Source organism: Oncorhynchus mykiss, chromosome 7 (genome assembly GCF_057628025.1).
Source record: "Oncorhynchus mykiss isolate SJ-2025 chromosome 7, ASM5762802v1, whole genome shotgun sequence".
Taxonomy (NCBI): domain Eukaryota; kingdom Metazoa; phylum Chordata; class Actinopteri; order Salmoniformes; family Salmonidae; genus Oncorhynchus; species Oncorhynchus mykiss.
Window position 1 is genome coordinate 56,833,195 of NC_143028.1, and position 27,218 is coordinate 56,860,412.

General features: G+C 45.1%; 1 protein-coding gene across 5 annotated transcripts in view; it reads left to right on the plus strand.

Annotated features, from left to right (window-relative positions):
- LOC110528177 (sodium channel protein type 8 subunit alpha) overlaps nt 1–27,218 on the plus strand; it is a 117,257-nt gene that overhangs the window by 77,053 nt on the left and 12,986 nt on the right. For 2 of the 5 annotated variants that reach the window (XM_090241400.1, XM_090241398.1), the window contains 10 exons: nt 2,560–2,925; nt 3,894–4,029; nt 6,679–6,917; nt 19,403–19,576; nt 19,806–20,162; nt 20,586–20,747; nt 20,918–21,211; nt 24,412–24,529; nt 24,773–24,927; nt 25,752–25,925. In XM_090241400.1, the coding sequence (XP_090097526.1) occupies nt 2,560–2,925; nt 3,894–4,029; nt 6,679–6,917; nt 19,403–19,576; nt 19,806–20,162; nt 20,586–20,747; nt 20,918–21,211; nt 24,412–24,529; nt 24,773–24,927; nt 25,752–25,925 (2,175 nt within the window). The remainder of the gene's footprint in view (nt 1–2,559; nt 2,926–3,893; nt 4,030–6,678; nt 6,918–19,402; nt 19,577–19,805; nt 20,163–20,585; nt 20,748–20,917; nt 21,212–24,411; nt 24,530–24,772; nt 24,928–25,751; nt 25,926–27,218) is intronic. The other 3 variants (XM_090241399.1, XM_021610033.3, XM_036983720.2) reach the window with 3 other exon arrangements.

Below are 27,218 nucleotides of genomic sequence, written 5' to 3' on the forward strand. Positions count from 1 at the left end.
TTAAAACAATTCCATATATCTTAGTATTTTGTGTAGATCAATGACAAAAAAAATCACAATTTAAATCCCACAAAAAAATTCAAGGGGGGTGAATACTTATGATATGCACTGTACATTATTATCAATATTCATTTGTAGGCCAGATGACATTGATTTATTGACTACTAGTATACACTTTTCAGTAGTCTTCTTCTGTCATCTTGCACTAAATCAGGGGTAGGCAACCCTGGTCCTGGAATGCCACAGACACTTCATGTTTTTTATTTAACTGACCTGGAAGACCAGGTGTGTTGAATTTAGACAATCATTGAACTACTCAATTATCTCAGTTGGACAGGTGGCATGCTTCGTTGGAACAAAGCCCTGCAGTACCCACGGCACACTAAGAACAGAGTTGCCTACTCCTGTACTACATAGCGGTTAAGCTGATAAATTGTAAACTTTTTTAAAAGTACCACATTTGGTAAAGAAGTAGATTTATGTACAATGCCGCCGACAGTAACACTATTTTACATTTCAGAAGGACTGCTTTGAGGTAAAGGCACCAAATCTGTCACAGAGCTAGATGTATGGACCCTGAAAAGATGGCTGTCGACTGTAACACCACTTTGCAGTTCAGAATAACTATTTTGAGATAAACAAAACACATTTTAGTTTATGATTTATCAGCTTAACTGCCTCACTATGTAGTACAGGTGTAGGCAACCATGTTCCTGGTGGACCCCATCACAGATTTGGCCCCTGGGGGTATGGCAGCCATCTTGCTAAATGGCTGCAGACTGTAAAATGTTAATTACTAACCTTCAATCTAGAAAAGTCATGGCCTACACTTCTTTGACTTAAAAAAAATGGTGGGAGATGTACACAAGGGTCTCTAAACTATAACTATAATATAGTATAACATCTCGTCTGGGTAACCATTTGATTAGATGTTCAGGAGTCTTATGGCTTGGGGGTAGAAGCTGTGTAGAAGCCTCGTGGACCTAGACTTGGCGCTCCATTTCCGCTTGCCTTGCGGTAGCAGAGAGAACCATCTATGACTTGGGTGACTGGAGCCTTTGACAATTGTTTTGGGCCTTCCTCTGACACCGCCTAGTAAAAAGGTCCTGGATGTCAGGAAGCTTGGCCCCAGTGATGTCCTGGGCCGTACGCACTACACTCTGTAGCGCCTTACAGTCAGATGCTGAGCAGTTACCATACCAGGCAGTGATTCAACAGGTCAGGATGCTCTCGATGGTGCAGCTGTAGAAACGTTTTGAGGATCTGGGGACCCATATCAAATCTTTTCAGTCTCTTGAGGGGGAAAAGGTGTTGTCGTGCACTCTTCACGACTGTCTTGGTGTCTTTTCAGAGTCCATAAATCTAACTCTGAGCCAAATTTGGAGCCATTCTCTTTAAATAGTCCTTGGTTGTAAAATATTGGTACTGCCAAGCAATCATTTTCAAATGTGGCTGCCATGGCCCCTAGGGGCAAAATCTGTGGTGGGGCCCTATCAAAATATTTTCATGATATATAGATCTAACTCACTGCCAAATGTGTTTTGCTTATCTCAAAATAGTTGTTCTGAACTGCAAAGCAGTGTTAGTCAGCAGCCATCTTTTCAGGGTCCATAAACCTAGCTCTGCAACAAATATGGTGCCTTTTCTTCAAAGCAGTTCTTCTGAATTGTAAAATAGTGTTAATGTCAGCAGCCATTTTGCTGCCAAGCCCCCCCCCCCAAAAAAAAATCTGTGGTGGCTTCATATCTACATTTGTTTAGGGTATATAAATCAAATTGAGTTCATCACTAATGATGTCATATCAATGTTAGGTTCCAAATTAATATAAGTGACAGAATTACTAAGGCCTCTCCCTCTATCCCACTGTTTTTTCTTTCTCTCCGTCCTGGTGAGAGTCCATGATGTTGCATTGTGCTGACACATCCTCTGTTCAACACTAGTGCAGAGGAGAGTAGTTTTAGTGTAGCAGCAGTGACTGTACATTACACCAGTCTTGGCCTGTTTGGTGTGAGGGAAGGGAAGGGTAGAGAGAGGCATGCTTTCGCAGGTCCCCACTACATTATTGATAAGCCCTTTTCATGAATCTTTCACTGCCCTGCTGAAAGCAAGAATCTAGCTGTGTTTTGTCATCGCCCTGCCTATCACCACCCTTACCCCCCTGGTTTAAAAAAAAGTTACCTGTGAGAGGCCCAGAACGGCTTACTAAGCAAAACGGACCGTTGCGTACATTTGTGTGCCTGATTTCTAAAGTGGCCATCTTCTAGTCTTTAGTTGCTGTGTCTTTACATGTCTGAATGAACCATTATCTCTAATTTCTGTTTCTGTGGCTACTTCTTTTCCCCGTTTATCCTATTTGACCTTTTTGTCTTTCTTTCCATTTCTCATTCTTTCTGTCTCTTGCTCTTTTTCTTATCATCTCACCCATCCCTCTTTTTTTCTCTGTCTCTCTTTCGTGCTTTGTTTCTCTGTGTCTTCTTCTCATCCATTCCCTCACCTCCATCCCTTCCTTTATTTCTCTTCTCTCTCTCCCTTTCCCCCCTTTCCCTCTTCCTCCTCCAGTCTCTCCTCTCCATCCCGGGCTCTCCATTCATGTCGCGGCACAACAGCCGTAGCAGCATCTTCAGCTTCAACAAGGGCCGCCCTCCAAAGGACGTGGGCTCAGAGAACGAGTTTGCCGACGATGAGCACAGCACGGTGGAGGAGAGCGAGGACCGCCGGGGCTCCCTGTTCATCCCCTACCGCCGTAGCAGCTACAGCGGATACAGCCAGGGCTCATCGCGTCTCATCAGCCCACTGGCGCCCCACACCGGAGGGAAGAGGAACAGCACGGTGGACTGCAACGGCGTGGTGTCGCTCATCGCTCACCAGCCAGGCGGACGCCTTCTGCCTGAGGTGAAAATAGATAAGGCAGCCACTGACGACAGTGTAAGGACGTTTTCGGTCTGGTTTCCACTCCCTTTCCCTTCTCTGTCCTCCTCTCTTCTTGTCTCTGAATTTCTGGTTCCTTCCTCTTCTCTTTGATTTTCCCTTCTCGAGACTTGCTCAGCACTCACAGCCTTATTACACACACTCCATTCTCTAGTCTTTATTTTCTCCCCCTCCCCCGCGCCCCCTTTGCTTCAGCTGCTCTGAGTGGCGCACTCTTCCACCAATGAAAAACAACAGATTCCTGGCTTCCATTACACTGTAGTAACCTTTCTATTAGCCTAGTAGCCCGTTTCAAAGCCTCCTGCATAGAAGTACGCAGTGTCTCTTGGTAGCACCTATCTAGCAAACAGATATCTCTGTTGCCATGCCCCATCCACAACAAACATTACTAGAAACTCTCTCCCCTCTTAATCTTTCCTCAAAACCAGTTTATTCTGTCTGTCTTTTGCCACCATTTCCAAACCTCTCTTTTGTCTTTCCCAAGCTACAAAAAAACGTAACCTTTTTCTAACAACAGCATTTTTCCTCATCCTAGCTAGCATGGTAGTTTGACTTCCCATTACTTCTGTCCAATCCAAGCCAAGCTTTACCTTTTTACCTACTCTTCAAACGTAGCATGGTACAGTGGCTGTCTTGACTTCTCTTTTCTTATTGGATACATGCATGCTCTTGCATGCAGGTTTGGGAAGGGGATACGACTGCTATATGTTTTGTGTGGGATAAGACGGTTTACTTAGAATGGGATAATATTGTAAGGGGTGGGGGTTAGCGGCACTTTTTAGTGTCTGTTGTATGGGATTGGGTTTTCGTGTCTGGTGTGTGGGATAGGATTAGATATTGGTCTCTCTCTCTGTGTGTGTCAGACACAAAGGTATAGTGATTGGACTGGTTTCAAGGTATGTGTATTTATGTAAGGCCTCTGACGGGTGTTTGTGTGTGTGTGTGTGTCCTCTCCCTGAGCGCAGACCACAGAGGTGGAGGGGAAGAAGAAACACTCAGGCTCCCTGATGGTGTCTGTGGACCAGCTTGGCCGCAACAAGGACCGCGCCAACAGTGTGATGAGCGTGGCCACACACACACACTCGCACACTCTACTGGAGGGTACGGAACTCACACACTCTCTCACACACTGGGTACCCTGGACTGGAGGTGTGGCTTAGTAGGGTCGTGGCTATCAGATAGATCTTTTGTAATTTCTGTTAATCTGTTCTGTTGTATTTTCATCACATGTTAAAGGTCCAATGTAGCTTTATATATATATAGTTTTCAGATTACACATCCCTCCCATTAGGCACCTCTCGCAGACCACTCCCAGACAGACCTAGCAAAAATGTTTATTTAAAAAAATCACAGTATATATATAAAAATTCCTTTATGGGTAACAAATGACTACCTTACTGTGATTTTTTTAAATAAACATTTTTGCTAGGTCTGTCTGGGAGTGGTCTGCGAGAGGTGCCTAATGGGAGGGATGTGTAATCTGAAAACTAGCTGTTACTGGCAGAGAGGAGAGCAAACTTATACCATATGGTGATGTCACCAGTTGGTCCAAAACCCCCACCCCAAGCTGAAACTTCATGTAATCAACAATGTTAATATAATATAAGAATATGTAAAATACATATACTTCCGGTCAAACGTTTTAGAATACCTACTCATTCAAGGGTTTTTCTTTAGTTTTACTATTTTCTACATTGTAGAATAATAGTGAAGACATCAAAACTATGAAATAACACATATGAAATCACATAGTAACCAAAAAAAGTGTTAAACAAATCAATATATATTTTATCTTTCAGATTTTTCAAATAGCCACCCTTTGACTTGATGACAGCTTCGTACACTCTTGGCATTCTCTCAACCAGCTTCACCTGCAATGCTTTCCCAACAGTATTAAAGGAGTTCCCACATATGCTGAGCACTTGTTGAAGGCTTTTCCTTCACTCTGCAGTCCGACTCATCCCAAACCATCTACATTTGGTTGAAGTTGGGGGATTGTGGAGACCAGGTCATCTGATGCAGCACTCCATCACTCTCCTTCTTGGTAAAATAGCCCTTTAACAGTCTGGAGGTGTGTTGGGTCAATGACCTGTTGAAAAACAAATGATAGCCCAAACCAGATGTTGATAGCGTATCACTGCAGAATGATGTGGTAGCCATGCTGGTTAAGTGTGCCTTGAATTCGAAATAAATCACCCCCACACCATAACACCTCCTCCGCCATGCTTTATGGTGGAATATACACATGCGGAGATCATCCGTTCACCCACACCTCGTCTCATAAAGACACCGCGGTTGGAACCAAAAATCTACAATTTGATCTCCAGACGAAAGGACAGATTTCCATTGCTCGTGTTTCTTGGCCCAAGCAACTCTCTTCCTATTATTGGTGTTCTTTAGTAGTGGTTTCTTTGCAGCAATTTGACAATGAAGGTCTGATTCACACAATCTTCTCTAAACAGTTGATGTTGAGATGTGTCTGTTACTTGAACTCTGTGAAACATTTATTTGGGCTGCAATTTCTGAACTTATCTTCTGCAGCCGAGGTAACTCTGTGTCTTCCATTCCTGTGGCGGTCCTCATGAGAGCCATTTTCATCATAGCGCTTGATGGTTTTTGCGACTGCACTTGAAGAAACTTTCAAAGTTCTTGAAATGTTCCGGACTGACTGACCTTCATGTCTTAAAAGTAATGATGAACTGTCATTTCTCTTTGCTTATTTGAGCTGTTCTTGCCGTAATATGGACTTGGTATTTTACCAAATAGGGCTATCTTCTGTATCCCCCCCTCCCCCACCTTGTCACAACACAACTGATTGGCTCAAACGCATTAAGAAGCTTTGAAATTCCACAAATTAACTTTTAAGAAGGCAGACCTGTGAAGGTAAATGCATTCCAGGTGACTACCTCATTAAGCTGGTTGAGAGAATGCCAAGAGTGTGCAAAGCTGTCCTCAAGGCAATGGGTGGCTATTTGAAGAATCTCAAATATAAAATATATATTGATTTGTTTAACACTTTTTAACACTTTTCCCCCCCATATTTTTGATGTCTTCACTATTATTTTACAATGTAGAAAATAGTAAAAAAAAATCAAGAAAACCCCTTGAATTAGTAGGTTTTGACCTGTAGTGTACATATTCACAGAACATTTACATTTTAACATTTAAATTTGTAGTATACAAATATAACTATCTGAAAGCCAAAAATAACTATCTGAAAGCCACACCTCCAATAAGCCATTCCCCATTCATCTGATAAGCTGCCACCTCTACATTATATTTTTAAAATGGTAGAAAATGGAACCCTCTTCATCACAAAAAGGTTCCATTTTGAACCTTTACAAAGGGGTTCCTCAAAAGACACTTTCAGAGGGGTTCCTCAAGGAACATTTTTGACCTGGAAAGGTTTCACCACTTGTGGAGGGTATGGCTGCCTTTGTCCTCACGTCTAAAATTTCACCTTTCAACCCCTTCCCAGTTATACTATACTGACCTGACCACAAGACAACGTAGAGCGTTATAGCGATGTTTTTTTGTGAATTTTTTCCCCCCTCCTATCTCCCTCTCTTTTGCGCTCTCTCCTTCTCTTTTCTCTCTTCCTCTCTCCCTCTTTTCCTCTCTCTCTCACTTTTCCTCTCATTCGCTCTTTACCACTTTCTCCCTCTTTCCCTCTGTCTCCCTCTTTCTCTCGGTTTACCCCTTTCTTCCCCTGCCCTCTGTTTTTTCACTCCCTCCCTTTTCCCTCTACAGAGCTAGAGGATTCTCAGAGGGCGTGCCCATCATGGTGGTATAAGTTTGCCAACATGTTCTGTGTGTGGGACTGCTTTCCTATCTGGTTGAAGATCAAGCATGTGCTCAACCTGATCGTTATGGACCCCTTTGTGGATCTGGCTGTCACCATCTGTATTGTCCTCAACACCCTCTTCATGGCCATGGAACACTACCCCATGACTCCTCGCTTTGAGGAGACGCTGTCAGTGGGAAATCTGGTGAGGAACAGTCAAGTGGACAGTGTTTAGTGTGTAGGGTACCACAAGATTGTCTCATCGTGTGATTGGAATGTTTCTCACATCCCATTATCCAATTATTTCTCTGCCTCTGCTCCACATGTTTCTGTCGCTGTATCTTTCCCCCCATGTGTCTGTATCTCTCTCTCTCTCTGTCTCACACTCCCCTGCCCATCCTGTGATGATGGATGTGTAGCACAGGTCTCTCAGAGTACTTCTTTGCTGGTTTAACTTAGGTCCTTTCATACACGCACTACACTCTGCCCTTCGATGGGAATTCATAAAACATTCAGCTCCATTTTAAAGCAACCAGCTTGCTCACCTTCTTTAACCACCCAGGCTTTCTCTCTATCTCCGTTTCTCTCCCCCAACTTTGCCTCTCTCTCTCTCGACCCATTTTCTTCTTGTTTGTTTGCCTGTCGCCTTTCTCCTCCATCTCTTCCTGCTGATTTAGCAGTTCTAACATGGCAGAACAGGGGTGTGTCCAGGGGATGGCAGGGTTGGTTGGGGGATACATTAAAGTTGAACGTAACCTGATCGATCTGTACTTTAAGTGGAGCATACTGCTTGGTAAGGTATGAGGCTGGTGTGTGAATGTGAGGAGAGGTTAGAGAGGGTATCTGTGGTGTCCACTTGCTCTTAGATATCTCAGTACAGTACCATAGTCCCTGGCATGTCCATGTGAGGTCATAGGAATTGGCGTGGTGTCAGGTGAGATTGGCTGGTGTCATAGAGGTTGCAACCTTATATCCGTCCAATTATGGCTTCTGTGAGCGCATGGGCCGCGCCATTGGCTATCACCATTTTGAAGAAGTCAATGTTCTACTTCACGATCGGCTGATCCCTCCTGATGACATGGTTGAACATGACTCCAACTGGGTCATCAGTAGGGATCAGCCAATGAAGTTGGAAGTCCCACCCAGTTGACTACAAAAAGGTGAAACTCCTCAAATGGCGCTGTCCTTGCTAATACGGGCTTGTGGCCACTACAATCGCCTATCCATCTCTGTGGCTGGTGTCAGCAGCGATATGGGAAATGTTTTTATGTATTTATTTGAGGTCACAGATGTTGGCATGGTGTCAGGGGTGGTGCAGGATGAATCATTGAGTGCTCTCTACAGTGGTGATTGGTCTACAAACATGGCATGATACAACCCTCCCTGCCTGACTGGTAGTGGGGCACTGCTCTATGAACTTGTCCTGCCAGGACAACCTCCACCAGCACTAAGAGTCCAATACATTTTTAATCAGCACTACATCAAACAAAATGCCATGCAAGCAAGATCTGTTTTGCATTTCGCTCTTAAATTTCTGCATTTAAGCGGAATTTCTACAAATCACAAGTTCTCCATGATTTTAACCTCCATGTTCTGCAGCACAACATAGCACGCACAGATCAGAACTCTCAGGTACAAATCTTGAGCAGACATTTTGTGGTTTCTATCAGAATGATATGTTATAATATACTACACACTTATCATTTAAAAAAAATATATATACAGATATAGTATCTTAATTTGATCACTGTTGTCACAGATAATTTTCCTGCGCTGCATAAATTCACTGAAAACACGCAGTTATTTTTCTTTCACTAGATCTCACACCTAAACTGTAGCCTATCAAACCTAATTTTCTGTTAGAAATTATCACTTCATTTAAAAAAATAAAAAATCCTCCTGTTGCAATATTATTTTACTTCTGCAATGAAACTGGTCAAATTAAGATCTGACATCTGTAGTACCAAATACAATTTTTTGGGATTGTAACCATAGCTGATCCCGTTTTGGTACTATATAGAACCATTTTTTGAAGGTTCTATAAAGAACCATGCTCATAAGGTTTTAAATGGAACCTCTATGGTGCTATAAAGACAACAAATTACCTAGCAGCAAACCTGCTTACACCAATCCCATACTGTAAAAAAAAAAAATGTTGATTCAATTTAGTTGTAAGGCAACCAGTGAAATAGGATTGTGAGTTTGCACAACAAAATAGCATTGAAATTGATACAATGTACAATTGTAAGGCAACCAGCTGCAATAGTATTGGGCATATAGCTGAACTAGGGCTGGGCGCTATGGCCTAAAAATCTTACCTTGATTATTTTCAGACTTATGGGCGGTTCATGATATATATCTAGATTTTATCTAAATGAGCTTTGTGTATAATTAACATTTCAAACCGTCAGCAATAATGTCATGAATTCAGGGCTTGTGAAATTCTACCTATGCTAAATATAAGCCTTCTACAACCATAAGACCCACGAATAATTGAATTATTTTATCAAAATAGTTTAACATGCTTTTTCTGCAATAATCACTGATCTGCCTTTCAAGTCTGTCTATGAAAATGCCCTTTTGATTACAAATTTAACCACAACCATGCATAATGCACATTCACTAACCATTTTTTAAATTGAACCATTATTTATTAACTAGGCAAGTCAGTTAAGAACAAATTCTTATTTACAATGACGGCCTACCCCGGCCAAACCCTTCGCTAACCCAGATGACTCTGGGCCAATTGTGCGCCGCCCTATGGGACTCCTGATCACGGCCGGTTGTGACACATCCTGGGATCAAACCAAGGTCTGTAGTGACGCCTCTAGCACTGAGATGCAGTGCCTTAGACCGCTGCACCACTTGGGAGCCCCGAGTGCAGCGGGCATTATAGAAAATTAACACAGGTATCGCAATAATCGTTCAAGCACAAGCCCACATTGCTAGTGAGTAGCCAACTAATCTTTATATTTAAAGTCTAGCCAACTTGGATCTATTTGCTAGCTAAGGTAGAACAGTTGAATTGGTATGAACACATCCTTCTGTCCATCTCCAAACTGTTTGAACAGCATGCTATCCTGTCCACTTTGTTCAGATGTTGAAATTAATTATTTCTCAGAATGAGAATGAGTTGCCGATTTTATTCTCATTGTACTTTTATAAAACACAGACTAGACAGCTAGAATAACAGTTTGTGTCTAAAATTCTGATAGCGGTCCGTGGTACCACAATGATGCGCACAACAGAAACTGAGTATTCATTTTCTAGAATCAATGTTCATTGATACTCCCGTTTTAGTAGGGTCTGCTCTTCGCACAACTCGAGCTGTGTTCGAATACTCATACTACCCACACTAACCGTACTATTTGTGACGTGAATTGAGTATATAGTATGCTTATTGGTCATGGAATGGATATAGTTAGTATGCCAAAAGTTTCCGGGTATCGTACTAAATTCGCCAAAATATGAAGTATACATGCAGAGGACACGACTTCTGTACTTTAGGGCCCATAATGCAATTCTTCAGGAAATGGGAGTGGCTTCTCATTGTTTTCAGATTTTAAGAAAATGGTGGAAAATATGAGCTGAAGTACAATGAAAGTGGATACAAATTCATTGCTTCAACTAATTATGACAAATGTTGAGCTATGTGTCACGGTTTTCTGTATGTGAAGGAGAGTCGGACCAAAATGCGGCGTGTAGATTACGATCCATGTTTATTGACTATAGCAACATGAATCTAAATACAAACAGTGCAAAATAATAAACGTAATGAAAACCGAAACAGCCTACACTGGTGCAAACTAACACTAAGGACAGGAACAATCACCCACAAACACACAGTGAAACCCAGGCTACCTAAATATGGTTCCCAATCAGAGACAATGACGAACACCTGCCTCTGACTGAGAACCATATCAGGCTGAACATAGAAATAGACAAACAAGACATGAAACATAGAATACCCACTCAGATCACACCCTGACCAATCAAAACATAGAAAATACAAAGTAAACTATGGTCAGGGCGTGACAGTACCCCCCCCCCAAGGTGCGGACTCCGGCCGCAAAACCTGAACCTATAGGGGAGGGTCTGGGTGGGCATCTGTCCGCGGTGGCGGCTCTGGCACTGGACGTGGACCCCACTCCATGACAGTTTTAATCCCCCTCCTAAACGTCCCTAAATAGGTTACCCACCACAATGATAACATGGGACAGAGGGACAGCTCGGGACAGAGGTAACTCGGGACAGATGGGTAGCTCAGCACTGAGAAGAAGCCCAGCACTGAGAAGAAGCCCAGGCAGGTAGTAGAAACTACCAGAACCTGGCTGGCTGGCGGTTTCAGCAGATCCTGGTCGACTAGCAGATCTGGAAGAATCTGGTCGACTGGCGGATCTGGGAGAATCTGGTCGACTGGCGGATCTGGGAGAATCTGGTCGACTGGCTGATCTGGGAGAATCTGGTCGACTGGCGGATCTGGGAGAATCTGGTCGACTGGCGGATCTGGGAGAATCTGGTCGACTGGCGGATCTGGGAGAATCTGGTCGACTGGCGGATCTGGAAGAGTCTGGACGACTGGCGGATCTGGAAGAGTCTGGACGACTGGCGGATCTGGAAGAGTCTGGTCGACTGGCAGATCTGGAAGAGTCTGGTCGACTGGCAGATCTGGAAGAGTCTGGTCGACTGGCAGATCTGGAAGAGTCTGGTCGACTGGCAGATCTGGAAGAGTCTGGACGACTGGCAGATCTGGAAGAGTCTGGACGACTGGCAGATCTGGAAGAGTCTGGACGACTGGCAGATCTGGAAGAGTCTGGACGACTGGCAGATCTGGAAGAGTCTGGACGACTGGCAGATCTGGAAGAGTCTGGACGACGGGCAGATCTGGAAGAGTCTGGACGACGGGCAGATCTGGAAGAGTCTGGTCGACTGGCAGATCTGGAAGAGTCTGGTCGACCGGCAGCTCTGGAAGAGTCTGGTCGACCGGCAGATCTGGGAGAGTCTGGTCGACCGGCAGATCTGGGAGAGTCTGGTCGACCGGCAGATCTGGGAGAGTCTGGTCGACCGGCAGATCTGGGAGAGTCTGGTCGACCGGCAGATCTGGGAGAGTCTGGTCGACCGGCAGATCTGGGAGAGTCTGGTCGACCGGCAGATCTGGGAGAGTCTGGTCGACCGGCAGATCTGGGAGAGTCTGGTCGACCGGCAGATCTGGGAGAGTCTGGTCGACCGGCAGATCTGGGAGAGTCTGGTCGACCGGCAGATCTGGGAGAGTCTGGTCGACCGGCAGATCTGGGAGAGTCTGGTCGACCGGCAGATCTGGCTGCTCCATGCTGACTGGCTGCTCAATGCTGACTGGCAGCTCTGGCTGCTCCATGCTGACTGGCAGCTCCATGCCGACTGGCAGCTCTGGCTGCTCCATGCTGACTGGCTGCTCCATGCTGACTGGCGGCTCTGGCTGCTCCATACTGACTGGCAGCTCCATGCCGACTGGCAGCTCCAGCTGCTCCATGCTGACTGGCTGCTCAATGCTGACTGGCGGCCCTGGCTGCTCCATGCTAACTGGCAGCTCTGGCGGCTCCTTGCAGACTGGCAGCTCTGGCGGCTCCTTGCAGACTGGCAGCTTTTGCGGCATCCTGCAGACAGGCAGCTCTGGCGGCTCCTTGAAGACTGGCAGCTCCATGCAGACTGACAGCTCCTTGCAGGCTGGCAGCTCCTTGCAGGCTGGCAGCTCTTTGCAGACTGGCAGCTCCTTGCAGACTGGCAGCTCCTTGCAGACTGGCAGCTCCTTGCAGACTGGCAGCTCCTTGCAGACTGGCAGCTCCTTGCAGACTGGCAGCTCTGGCTGCTTCATGTAGACTGACAGCTCTGGCTGCTCCTTGCAAACTGACAGCTCGGGCTGCTTCATGCAGACGGACAGCTCAGGCTGCTCCATGCAGACTGACAGCTCAGGCTGCTCCATGCAGACTGACAGCTCCTTGCAGGCTGGCAGCTCCTTGCAGGCTGGCAGCTCCTTGCAGACTGGCAGCTCCTTGCAGGCTGGCAGCTCCTTGCAGGCTGGCAGCTCCTTGCAGGCTGGCAGCTTTAGCGGCATCCTGCAGACAGGCAGCTCTGGCGGCTCCTTGCAGACTGGCAGCTCCTTGCAGGCTGGCAGCTCCTTGCAGACTGGCAGCTCCTTGCAGACTGGCAGCTCCTTGCAGACTGGCAGCTCCTTGCAGACTGGCAGCTCCTTGCAGACTGGCAGCTCTGGCTGCTTCATGTAGACTGACAGTTCTGGCTGCTCCTTGCAAACTGACAGCTCAGGCTGCTCCATGCAGACGGACAGCTCAGGCTGCTCCATGCAGACTGACAGCTCAGGCTGCTCCATGCAGACTGACAGCTCCTTGCAGACTGGCAGCTCCTTGCAGACTGGCAGCTCCTTGCAGACTGGCAGCTCCTTGCAGACTGGCAGCTCGGGCTGCTTCATGCAGACTGGCAGTTCTGGCTGCGCTGAACAGGCGGGAGACTCCGACAGCGCAGGAGAGGAGAGAGGCTCCGGCTGCGCTGAACAGGCGGGAGATTCCGGCAGCGCAGGAGAGCAGAAAGGCTCTGGCTGCGCTGAACAGGCGGGAGACTCCGGCAGCGCAGGAGAGTAGAAAGGCTCTGGCTGCGCTGAACAGTCGGGAGACTCCGATAGCGCAGTAGAGAAGAGAGGCTCTGGCTGCGCTGAACAGGCGGGAGACTCCGGCAGCGCAGGAGAGGAGAGAGGCTCTAGCTGCGCTGAACAGGCGGAAGACTCCGATAGCGCATGAGATGAGAGAGGCTCTGGCTGCGCTGAACAGGCGAGGCGCACTGTAGGCCTGATGCATAGTGCTGGCACAGGACGTGCAAGGCTAGGGATGGGCACAGGAGGCCTGATGCGTGAGACTGGAACCAACTTCACCAGCCGACTAAAACGGACCTCAGGACGAGTATGGAGCGCTAACCCAGGTGCCATCAAATCCCTGACACGTTCCGTCAGGCGAATTCTATGCAAAATGCACCAACACAGCAACTCCCTCATTTCTCTCTCCTCCAATTTCCCCATTAACTCCTTCACAGTCTCTGTTTCACTCACCTCCAACACCGGCTCTGGTTCTGCTCTCCTCCTTGGCTCCTCACGATAAACAGGGAGAGTTGGCTCAGGTCTGGCTCCTGACTCTGCCACACTCTCCCTGAGCCCCCCCCCCAAGAAATTTTTGGGGCTGACTATGGGGCCTCCGTCCGCGCCGCCTTGCTTGCTTCGCAAACTCCATTCTCCTATATCCTTCCGCGCACTGCTCCATCGAATCCCAGGCGGGCTCCGGCACTCTCCCTGGGTCGGCCGCCCACCTGTCGATCTCCTCCCAAGTCGTATACTCCTTATTGCGCATCTCCTCGCGCTGCTCCTGCCTGTTGACACGCTGCTTGGTCCTTTTGTGGTGGGTGATTCTGTCACGGTTTTCTGTATGTGAAGGAGAGTCGGACCAAAATGCGGCGTGTAGATTACGATCCATGTTTATTGACTATAGCAACATGAATCTAAATACAAACAGTGCAAAATAATAAACGTAATGAAAACCGAAACAGCCTACACTGGTGCAAACTAACACTAAGGACAGGAACAATCACCCACAAACACACAGTGAAACCCAGGCTACCTAAATATGGTTCCCAATCAGAGACAATGACGAACACCTGCCTCTGACTGAGAACCATATCAGGCTGAACATAGAAATAGACAAACAAGACATGAAACATAGAATACCCACTCAGATCACACCCTGACCAATCAAAACATAGAAAATACAAAGTAAACTATGGTCAGGGCGTGACACAATGTAATAAAGTCATGACTTTTCAAATAAGTTACCTTACACGTTATGTTGGCTATCAATTTGTTAGCTATGCTGTCCTTACGAACCACATAGTATATCATTACAGCAGTATGTACCGGTATGGTAGCTAGCTACCTAACGTTAGTTGGCTACTTATATATCAAGCTTGCTAGTATATTAACTATAGGCTATCTAACTACCTACTCAACGTTTATTGACTTGATTATTCCCATCATTCTTAGCTTATAGTATAGTCGTAGTGCTTTCTCAATGGACATTCGGGGTCCTTTCGTAAATTCGCTCTGGCTATCTACTCCGATTTCAGAGCACTCTCGTCTGAGTGTACCAGAGCACAGAATAATGAATTTACAAGCGCTCAACACCGGTTTAATATGGCCGGTGCCAGTAAACGTTGGCAAAAAAGAGTAATTAAATTGTTGCCAGCAGCACAGTTATAGTCACCAACGATCTGGATAACATGAAATCTGCCTAACCAGCTCTGCTAGGGCAAGTAAAATGTTCAGAGTGGTCTCTCTTATTTGTGTCTGGAAGTAGCTAGCAAACTAGCCAACACTCTGAATTTGCTAACAGACAATCTGACAAGCCCCTGAATTTACAAGTACACTCTGGCATTCCAGATTGAATTCAAGAACACACCCGAAGTTGTAAAATGTCTAACTAGTAATTTGTCTAACTAGAGGTTGCATAGCAACAGCATCAACTTTCGGTAGACAGGCAAAGAGCTAGTACGTTCAACTAAAAGGAAACTGTTTGTTTACAGTATACTCAATTAACTAATAGTATGTAGTATATACTCATTAAGTATGTAGTATACAGTATGTTATTATGGGTATTTAAACAAAGCTAAAGTCTTAGTGTCTTCACTGTCCATTTTGTTTGTTCGTTTTTTTTCTTTCTTTGCTTGTATGTTTTCATTTCACAGTGTCTTGAAGCATAGATCTTTATTGTCTGAGTTTAGATGTTTTTCTTGTCTGGTTGGTGTGGTGGGGTAGTTGATGGTGGGTTAACCATGTTTTGGGGAAGGGGTGGGGTCTGGGCTGGCAGTGGTTGGATGGAGGTGGCATTTGTGGTGTCTGCTGTGTCCAGGGTTGGTGAAAGGGTTGGTGCTGGGAATTAAACTGGGAACCATGCAGTTGCTGGGGCCGGGACTGGAAACCATGGGTTGGTGCTGGGGCGGGGAAACTGGAACCGGAAACCGGGGCTGGGGGGGTGGGGGGGTTAGTGCTGTTGCTGGGTCTGGAACTGGGACTGGTTGGATCTGCATTGGGGAGGATTGACAACCTGAGGAGCAAGCAGACACACATGAAGGCCCAAGATCCGGAGATCAGTGATGGCACTCCTCTGTGGCCTGCTCGCTCTTGATCTTTGGTCCCTCCTCTGCACCTCATCTGGTGTGGTGGTGACTGGTTCCCGGTTCTGATCTGGTTCCGGTTCTGTGAGAGGGATAGGTGTAGAGGGGGAAGGAGGGGTGGAGAGTATGTCCATCAGCCTGGGCTGGTGCTGGGGGAGGAGTAATGCGGCGCCAAGGCTGGAGGCTGGAGGACAGAGGGAACAAAGAGGGCCCAGACTTCCTGGCCACGTAGCACTCACAAACATTTGGAAGGTGTTTTCAGTCTGAGTGGGGGCAGTTCCCTGTACATACCTTGTGACGTTTATCGATGGATTCCCTGAAGTATGTCTTTCTGTTCTGAGGGTATTGTCAGAGTCATGATAATTGGTTATTGGGGGGACCCGGGGTTGGTCATGTCATTGCAGAGTTCGATGAGGGCCTCCAGCGGGTCGTTGGTGTTGTTGGCTGGCACTTGGCCGTCCATGGTTCTTGGCATGCCTCCCCTGTGGGGTTGTCTGAATATGGGTCTTCATCGTTATTGCTTGGTGATGAGGGGTTGTTGTTGGTGGTGATGGCCTTTTCCCTGCCGGCGTATGAATTGGGGAAGGTTCTAAAGGAGTGTCCCGCTTTCCCGCAGAGGTTACAGGGTCATGTGGAAGTACAGTCTGAGATGGGATGATCCTCTTTACAGTTTCCTCAGATTATGGCTGTGCTGTGGACTGAGCCCCTGTTGTTCCCCAATTTGATGGTACAAGGGAGGTTTTGGACTCCGCCCACTCCGGTCTTAACTGAACCAATGGCCCCAGTCCAGACGTTGTCTTTGTCTAGGACCCTCCTAGCCGCTGACTTGAGGGTGGCAAAGTGGTGTAACCCAACTTCTATATCGTACTCTTGGATGCTTTCGTTATGGAATTGGACTGTGACTAACTTTTGATTCTGTGTCTGAAAGTGGAATTACTGTGAACTTTAAAAAAAAATGTTTTTACTAACACACAATGGCTTCTTGTGGCCCTGGGGGCTTTGCCAGGCAGTTTAGGTCAGATTGCACAAAGCCCACACCTCTCTGGAGAACTGCCCTGCTGAATTCCAGGTGGGCCTGGTCTGGTCTGGCGGTTGTTGTTGCTGTTCCTGCTGCTCCCTGGCGATTGGCGGCTCCATCCTCGGCAGCCTCCTTCCTCGGTTTTAGCGTCAGCCTTACCGCAATGTAGCAATGCATCGCTCCTGGGTTCATTCCGGTCATCTTCAGTTGGGGGTGGGAGGGGACGGGTTCTGGTCTTGGTGTTGTCTAGTCTGGTCCTGAGTCTGCTACGTTCCTGCAGGCGGAGGAAGGACAACCTCAGTGAGCAAGTGAGTGAGCAAACACACCATAAAGGCTCTGACCTGGAGGTCAATGGAGGCACTCACCTGTGGTCTGCTCGCTCCAGGCGTAGGTTGGTATCTTTAAGGGGTTCCTTCCTCCGCTCCCTGGATGTGGTGGTGTTCTCTGGTCTGGTCTCTCTTTCTGGTGAACTACTCTGGGTGGTTGGTGGTCGGCTGGTCCTGGTTTGGTCGGTGGTGGCCTGAGGAGAGCAGATGGAGAAAAAGGCAGGAGAGTAGGACTGCAGGCCAAGTGTAGAGGGAGTACGGCTCGCCTCGGCAGCGTTCTACTCAACTCAAGGCCTGCAGTCCGTTGTCTGCTCTATGGGAAGCTGGTCCAGGTCGTTCTGTTGAGTCAGGTCGGACCATGGTCAAGCCACTGTTACTCTTCTCCTCCAGTCCTTCTGGTACCGGCTTAGTCCGCTGGACCAAGGAGGCAGCGCCAACCGTGGTCACACCGCCGTTACTTTTGCTGTCTCCTGGTCCAAAGAAAAAGATAGTGAGAAAAGAGGGTAGATAGAGAGACACAACCCCAGAAAATCTTCAGTACACATGCATGTCATTAATGAAGAGAAGCAAGCTTTTAATCATCTGCAACCATTGAGAATGACTGCCAGTGTAGGGGAGGTTGGATTATTGAGACTACCTAAATCATATAAATTGAAACAGCCATATCTGTAACAGGTGCAACAAATGTAATTAGTTTAGAAAAGGGTATGTTATTTATGTTTGTGTAACATAAGATTAATCAACCAGTCAATGTACATCAGTTACTAGGCCAATGCACTTTAACAGCTAGGCTACCTGCAGCCCTATACATACAGTTGAAGTCGGAAGTTTACATACACCTTAGCCAAATACATTTAAACTCAGTTTTTCACAATTCCTGACATTTAATCCTAGTAAAAATTCCCTGTTTTAGGTCAGTTAGGATCACCACTTTATTTTAAGAATGTGAAATGTCAGAATAATAGTAGAGAGAATTATTAATTTCATATTTTATTTATTTCATCACATCCCCAGTGGTTAGAAGATTACATACACTCAATTAGTATTTGGTAGCATTGCCTTTAAATTGTTTATCTTGGGTCAAATGTTTCGGGTAGCCTTCCACAAGCTTCCCAGAATAAGTTGGGTGAATTTTGGCCCATTTCTCCTGACAGAGCTGGTGTAACTGAGTCAGGTTTGTAGGCCTCCTTGCTTGCACATGCCTTTTCAGTTCTGCCCACACATTTTCTATGGGATTGAGGTGAGGTCTTTGTGATGGCCACTCCAATACCTTGACTTTGTTGTACTTAAGCGATTTTGCCACAACTGTGGAAGTATGCTTGGGGTCATTGTCCAAATGGAAGACCCATTTGCGACCAAGCTTTAACTTCCTGACTGATGTCCTGAGTTGTTGCTTCAATATATCCACATAATTTTTTTTCCTCATGATGCCATCTATTTTGTGAAGTGCACCAGTCCCTCCTGAAGCAAAGCACCCCCACAACATGATGCTGCCGTCCCCGTGAGAAGTTATACTCAATGATCACTGCTACAGTGCTATTTGGGTTGTTAATCAGTTTCGTCCCAACGTACTTGAGTTCTTCTCTTTTTTGCCTTTTTTCATTTACATTTGAATTGTTTGACGTTTTACTCAATTTTTAGGAGCTAGTAACATAACAATTTCTCTGCATCTGCTATAACACCTGCTAATCTGTGTATGCCACCAATAAACATTGATTTGATTCTTACACATAAGCTCAAATCCTCGTCAATTTAAAGTCTACTCAACTTGCATAATAACGCTGATTAAGCCATTGGTTAAATTGGCTTTTTACAGTGCGTGCTATTACAGTAAAATTCAGTGAAATACAAACCCCAATCTCTCATCAATATAATTGATTACATTTACAATAACATTTAACTTTTTTTTTTACAGAATAATGCTGTGTCATTGGTTACTGTACTTACTTGCCACTAGCTGCCTGTAAGTTCCTGTCAAATTCATGGCAACCCCTTTACAGTGTAAATTGCACCTTCGATCCTTGAATTGAATTTCAATGAATCTCCTGAATTTAAGTGGGGTTGACCCCAACCTTGTGTCCTACACTGGCAGCTTGACTCTAGGATCAGACTGTTAACCTTTTTCTCTCTTTGCACTCACAGGTGTTCACTGGTATCTTTGCTGGTGAGATGTTTGCCAAGCTGGCTGCCATGGATCCATACTACTACTTCCAGGAGGGCTGGAATTGTTTTGACAGCTTCATTGTGACCCTCAGTTTAGTCGAGCTGGTATTGGCTGACATTGAGGGTCTGTCTGTGCTCAGGTCATTCCGATTGGTGAGTAAGAAAAGGTGTGGATTGGAATGAGGGACCGTATTGATAACCCTATGGCCCTGATGTTCAGAAAATTCACAGCAGGTGGGGGAAAGGGTTCACTCTGCAGCAGAGTTAGCTTGACAGGACTAATTCCCAAATACTCATAGAATATGATAAACATTTATTGAAATGTAACCCCCCGTTCATTCAATTCTGTCTCCCCTCCCCTCCCCCTCTGTCTCTTGTCTAGCTGAGAGTGTTCAAGCTGGCCAAGTCGTGGCCCACACTCAACATGCTGATCAAAATCATTCACTCTTCTGTGGGAGCCCTGGGAAACTTGACCTTGGTGCTGGCCCTTATCGTCTTCATCTTCGCCGTGGTTGGCATGCAACTGTTTGGAAAGAACTACAAGGACTGTGTTTGTAAGATCGCTATAAGCTGTAAGCTTCCTCGTTGGCACATGAACGACTTCTTTCACTCATTTCTCATGGTGTTTCGAGTTCTGTGTGGGGAGTGGATCGAGTCCATGTGGGACTGCATGGAGGTGGCCGGCCAGAACATGTGCATGATCGTCTTCTTGATGGTCATGGTCATAGGCAACTTGGTGGTAAGAAAAACAACCTTTGAAATATGGGAGAGACTATAATGACACAGTTGACAGTTAAACCGACAAGCAAAAAAATTTAATTGACCCTTACCTTAATTAAGCAAACCCTTAACCCTGACCCTAACCTAATTTTATACAATTCTGAAATTAAATATTGGTTTGGGCGTCAGTTGTGTCCTCATAGCCTTTTCCTTGAATTATCCATATTTGAGTAGCAGTTTCTTGCATACCCTACTTTTTGAAGATCAGGCCTCTCTTTACTTAGCAAATTTGAAGTAAGTAGCATTTCTGCATACACATGTAACTCATCATAAATATGGTTTGAGCCTTAGCATTTTGGTCTGGTTAAGCCTGATGTCAGAAAGTTAGTGGCTAGTGACACATCTGCTTAGACCTTCTGTATATGCACGGCCCTCTCCCCAGGTGTTGAACCTGTTCCTTGCCTTGTTGCTGAGCTCGTTCAGCGCTGACAACCTGGCACCCTCGGACGATGACGGAGAACAGAACAATTTGCAAATAGCTGTCGGTCGAATAAAGACGGGGATTGCCTGGGCCAAGGTCTTTGTAGCCGAGGTTATGAAGAAGGTACGCTGTGATGTCATGTCCTCTATGTTCTGTTATGTATGGCATCACTCTGATATCATTGTTGAATTGTTTCTGGGTTGTTTTTACACCAAGACAAACCCCTGTCCCAATGTAGTTGAATGCCAGTAGTTTTGTCCTGACTGATTTTTAAATATATTTCTGATTGCGAGGAGGAGGAAGAAGCAGAGGACGAACAGAAGCCTCTTGATGAGTTTGACGAGAAGCTTAACTGCATTGCAAACCAGAAGGGCATAGACATCAACCGTGAGTTGGACTACATCAACGGCACTACCAGCGGCATCGGCAGCAGCGTGGGCAAGTACATGATCGACGAGGACCACATGTCCTTCATCCACAATCCCAACCTAACCGTGTGCGTTCCCATTGCGGTCGGGGAGTCCGACTTCGATAACCTCAACACTGAGGACTTCAGCAGCGAGTCAGACGCGGAGAACAGCAAAGATGTAAGTATGGAGTGATGGGGGTGATATATTCTTTATTTAAATCTAGAAACATATACTTTTGGGTGGGGGCATAGGGTTATATATGGGGGAGGTGGGTGGGTGAGGAAGGTGATTCATCGGGAAAGGGGGAGGGGTGTTTGGGGTGCTTGGTTGGGTGGAAGCTTTGACGAAGTTCTGTTGGAGATTTAGGATAAGTTGTGACTTTATCAAATAAAGTGGTTTCATCATTCTCTGTGAATTGGAGTGATGTGTTAGCATCCACTCCTCTAAGATCGCTCATACTTCTGACTTCTTAGAAGTTACTTGTAGGTTTTCACAGAATGTAAATAAATTAGCTAGCTTCGAGTAGCTGAATATGTCATCACCACATAACTGCAAAAGTGACAAACTGACACACATTCATATTTCTTAAAAACAACTTTATTTCAAGGAGTGCTACACTGGTGCAGCTCGTTAACTTGAGGTGATCAGGTGTTTCTTCGTAGCTAGGTTGGTGGCCATAACACTGCTAGCTAGCGTGATCAGGGGTTTGTATTGGAATGGCCGCTAGAAAGGCTTCTTTCTGTATAGACCCTCTTTGATTTAGCTAAACCTCACCTAACTTAACGTGTTTCATAGCTAAACCAACAGAATGTATTTTTCAAACCTAGATAGCTAGCTACTGAAACAAATGCAAACAAATCTGTAACTCAAATCAGAAATCAGAACAGTAATAGCTTATACCATTCAAAAGATACAGCTATTTTAGTAATCGCAGTCTTTCACAAGTTGAACCGTGGCTAATGTGTTTGCCTTTATCCGCCACCAACTCTCCTGATGAGCAGAAGGAGGTAATGTATATGTTTTGTTAGCAAATGCAAGCTACAATAAGCCAATGATGAGACTGTGATCATAGAAATAGTATTCCTAGACGTGGAATAGCCCACTGGGCCATGGCATTTTGACTTCCCCCTCATGGGTACACTCAATATGGCTGACATGGTATGCTGAATTGCTACGTTAACATGGAATGTTCATTCAAATGATGATGTGGCTTTGTAATGTCAATTGTTTTGACTGTGAATAAAGCACAAATTGAATGCTGTACTTCCAGCTTTATTTTTTGATCATGGGCACACTCAAAATGGCCATCGGTCTACCATCACTGACCCATTGACTTGAATAGGGATGTCCATTCTAGGAATTCTATTTCTATGACTGACTTTGACGGTAATGTATAGCTACGTTTATGTTAGCTAATACAAGTTACAATATGCCAATGATGAGAAAGACTGACTTTGTGACTAAATAGGATTTAGCTAAGTGTGTCAACAAAGTGCTTACTTTCACTTGCGCATCTTCCTAGAAAAAGTTAAACTTCAGAAAACAAATGAATCCCAGCAAATATTTATTCGTTATAGCAAAACCTCATGCCTCAAGCTCATTAGTATGCTTGCTCCCTCTACTAACCACTATTGCTATCCAGCATATTCCTTTTAATTAATGTGCTTGCTTCAGTAAGACCACTACTGTTAAATAGCTGATGCAATCGCTCAAATTTTCTTTAGGAAATGTACCTTTTCTAGTTATAAATATAGCATGATGCTTTGCAGAGTAGCCAAATACATGCCGAGGTTCTTGGGATTGCAGTCAATGTACTGTAGTAGATGATGTAATGGCTTAGAGTGCGTGTGCGTGTGTGTGTGTGTGTGTGTGTGTGTGTGTGTGTATATGCAATGCGTGTCTTTTTATCCACTCATCAACACTGGACTGAGCAGTGAACACAGAGCGGTGAACACAAAGGGGTGAACACAGGAGACCGTCGGATGACCTGACGTTTCAGAACATTTGTTTAGACATGGCAGTACCACTGACTCTGCAGACTGACAGTCAGACAGATGAACACGGCTTTGTGTCTGTGAACGTGTGAGAAAGGTCCTCCTCACTTGTACAGTATGTGGATATGTTGGGGAGCTCTGATGCTTGGGTCACCTTGACCTGGTTTGCAGGGGGAAGGCATGTAGCAGCTCCAATACCTGTACCAGATCCCCAGTCTGCTTCGCTCCCTGTCTCCACCAACCACACGGCAGGCTGTCTTGCAGCTAAGCCAGTGACAGCCCAGCCCTGCAACGCTTGGGTGGACACAGAGCCCGTCAGCCAATCAGGGATCTGTCTGGCTGTTTGTGTTAGAGAGAGAAGGGGGAGAGAGAGAGAGAGAGAGAGTGTGTGTGAGAGAGAGGAGCACAGTCCTGCTGAAGATTCAGGATTCTAAAGTGCAGCGTCATTCTTCAGTGAATTGGATTGGCTCTGTGGGTGTGCGTATGTGCGTGAATGCTTGTGTGTCCTGGTTCACCTTAAGTTATCGTTCAGCTGTGAGATTATTTATTAGGTTGGCTAGACCAGGCATATACTGTATGTCTGTTTAAATGTTTCTACCTAAGCTGGTCGAGATCAGCCTCAATACATTTACATTTTAGGCCTATATGTTGAATCCTCTCTCCATAACCATTTCTCTGTAATCAGATCAAATAGTGCGTTGGTAATTGTGGTTGTTTGTAACTCACAGACACAACAGTCCAGCATCATTACAATGAATTAGACATTAATTTAAAAGCCCAGGCATATATGTTAAGGCAATCCTTCCCCCACCTCCCTTTAATTAACATGTTTATCATATCAATTCCCCTCTTGAGTGTCACATGTTTATGTCCTGTGCGTCAAGTAAATGTTTTTACCACTGGATCTAATGCTGTAGTCTATTTGCATATAGAGCAACAAATCATGCATCACTGTCAAATCTGCAAATGCATATTTATCAGTGACCAGCCCTATTAATGTAATCAATCAGCAGCTGAGATTAATGACTAGCTGGCTAGTTATTATTGCTAATAATACTAATGTCGGGGCAAATAGACAAGGTTACCCACAACTCCATGGTTGGAATGCAAGAGAATGTGTTAAACATGCAGAGAACATCTAACCTACAACTGCAAGACAGAGTTTTTCCTGGTTAGGTTATGTTGTTTAAATCATGATGCCTATGATCTACTGTATCCACCGAAAGGGTGAGCGGGTGACTAGTGGATGCTATTGTAGTCAGTGGGTACCACTATGCAGTATCTTTGTACATACTAGCTCATAAAACCACCGAATGTTCAGTGATGTTAGGAATTTAATTTGAGGTTCCTCCTCTCCTATATCTCTCCTGTTGTCTGTCTCAGCTTGATGACACCAGCTCTTCGGAGGGCAGCACCATAGACATCAAGCTTGACGTGGAGGAGGTGGTGGTGGTGGAGGTCGTGGAGGAGTTCCTGGACCCAGACGCCTGCTGGACAGATGGTAACTAAGAACTTACAGACACAGGCTTCACTCTGGCCACAATAGCACTTAGCATTTAATTTATGCTAACTGATATAAATTTAAGCCATGCCAAGTATGGGTCGGTGAGTGTCTGTCCTCATCTCCAGTCTGTATGTCATAATGAGGGCATTTTGTGTGTGTGTGTAGTCAATTAAGTGTACATGCCCTAAACTTATTAATCTGTATCAGTAACTTTGTGTGTGTGTGTGTGCCCTCTTCCAGAATGTGTTGCCAAGTATACGTTTTTGTACTTGCCCATTGACCATGGCTGGGGGAAGCACTGGTGGTTCCTGAGGAAGACAAGCTACCTGATCGTGGAGCACAACTGGTTTGAGACCGTCATCATCTTCATGATCCTGCTCAGTAGCGGGGCGTTGGTATGCAGACCCACACACACACACACACACACACACAGTTCACCTCATACCACACCATTACATACTGTCCTACAGAAACCATATCAGTTCTGACAGAATGTACTGAAATGTAATAATTAAATCAAGAAATATTTTATTCCCCCTTCTTGCGAAGTGTAAGTCTTAGCGAGATCATTACTTTTCCTTTATTCTGCGACTTGCTAATGGGCAATATAGTGCTGTAATACACCAGCCTTTTAACTTAAGGAATCCAGCTTAGGTTGCAGCTTTCTGGGAGACTGTAGCCAAATGGTGATTCAGAATACTTACGTGTTCAGGAATGGACAGAGGGATATATCCTATAGGGACTATTAACCCTACAGTACAGAGAGAGCCTGTTCCATCACATACAGTAGCCTACCAGTAGCTACCAGTAGCCTAAACTCCACACATTCTGAGAGGATTCAATACATTGTTGTATCAGAGAGAGTTCTAAATTCACATTCACAAAATTTGCCATGAACAGTATCAACTTTAGCACAGTTGAATCACAAGACATTAAAGATGCAATCAGTAAGTAACATTTCTGTAGAGAAAAAAATACTGTGGCTTTTTTATATAATGTAACACTTTTTGGAGGACTGAGATAGGATGATATTTGCTCATGTTCCCCATTGCACGTTTAACACTATCATTTTAGGATAATTCATATTTCAACAGGAAAAGCAAACGTCAAAACCAGCTAAAACACCTTTAACCATAGGAAAAACTCAGAGGCATAATCCTAAAACAATACGTCCAGTCACGTCAGTGTTAACATGCTGGTGTTCTGTTCCCTCCCGCAGGCCTTTGAGGATGTGTACATAAATAAGAGGAAGACCATCAAGATTATCCTGGAGTACGCCGACAGCGTGTTCACCTATATCTTCATCCTGGAGATGGTGCTCAAATGGGTGGCCTATGGTTGGGTCAAGTACTTCACCAACGCCTGGTGTTGGCTGGACTTCTTCATTGTGGATGTAAGTAACTTCTCCAACAGACTCTGTTATTTCCTGCCCCCTCTTAGGATTTTCCCCCTCTTCTTTTGTGCTGGTCTCTCTTTCAATATATTTTTTTTTATCTCTCTTGCTTTGTCTTCTTCATGTTCTTCTTCTCTGGCTATCTGTTGTCTCTTGCTCTTCTCTCTCTCTGTGAGAGATGACGAGCTTTAGTGTCCTCCTCCCATGTTGGATGCTGTTTCCCTTCAAGCACACTGTAGCTGTAACTAGATTACTATTTGTTCCTGATCTGAGACGACTTTGATAATAAGGGACTTGAATATCTCAAATGATGCTGCAGTATGGCCATTCAGCACTGATCGCAGATTCTAGGTTATGAACAGGACATCAAATCATTGCCTATTGACATAGACCATTTAGCCGGCATAGCAAAACCCTGCACAGGAGAGTGGGGTAAGTTAAGCCACCTACTTTTTAAAACCGTGTCTCTCTTTATTTCCCAAACACAATTCAACACAATCATAATCGCTTTTTTGTTTTTATAATCCGTTTAAGCATCTTTTAACACTGGCTTAACACCTAACAACCCATTTTTTAAAAACACTTTTAACATAGGCCCTGTTGTTACGTCATATCCCAGCGATAACGCCTTGCATTACACCTGGGAAGAAAACATTTACATTTTCTCAACTTACCCCATGGCCATTGGCTCAACTTACCTCAAGGCAAACATTTTGACTATATTAGCCCACACAGCTACAAGGATGCACTTCATTCTGTTTAGGACCTCATATTGAAGCTTAAAGAGACCCCAAATGATGTATAGAACAATCTTAAAATGATTTACTTTGGTTTAGATACAAACATCATGAGACCTCTAACACAATACATTCATTTGACTTGGTGAAAATCTGTTTTTTGGACCTAACTTGCTTACCACTTTTCTTCCTTCACTGACTCCATGAATGATGACCTCTGCTTAATATTTGGTCAAATTATACATTTTGTGTATGGTTCCCTAGAAACAAGGGTGGCTCAACTTACCCCTTTGTCTGACTCTCCCCTATAGTGGCATATACACATATACAGGGGTGGAATGAGTGGTGACAGGCAGGACGAGTGACGGGGACAGTCCCCCCCCCCCCCAATTTTTTTTAAATGTTTATATTTCACACATCACAATGCCACACTAGCTGCTTGATATGATTTTTGCAAATCCTTTCGAATAAAACCATTCCATTTCTCAAAGGTCATCCAACAGCCCCCCCCCCCCCCGCCAGTATCACATTATCATGGCCATGAGAGACAGAGGGG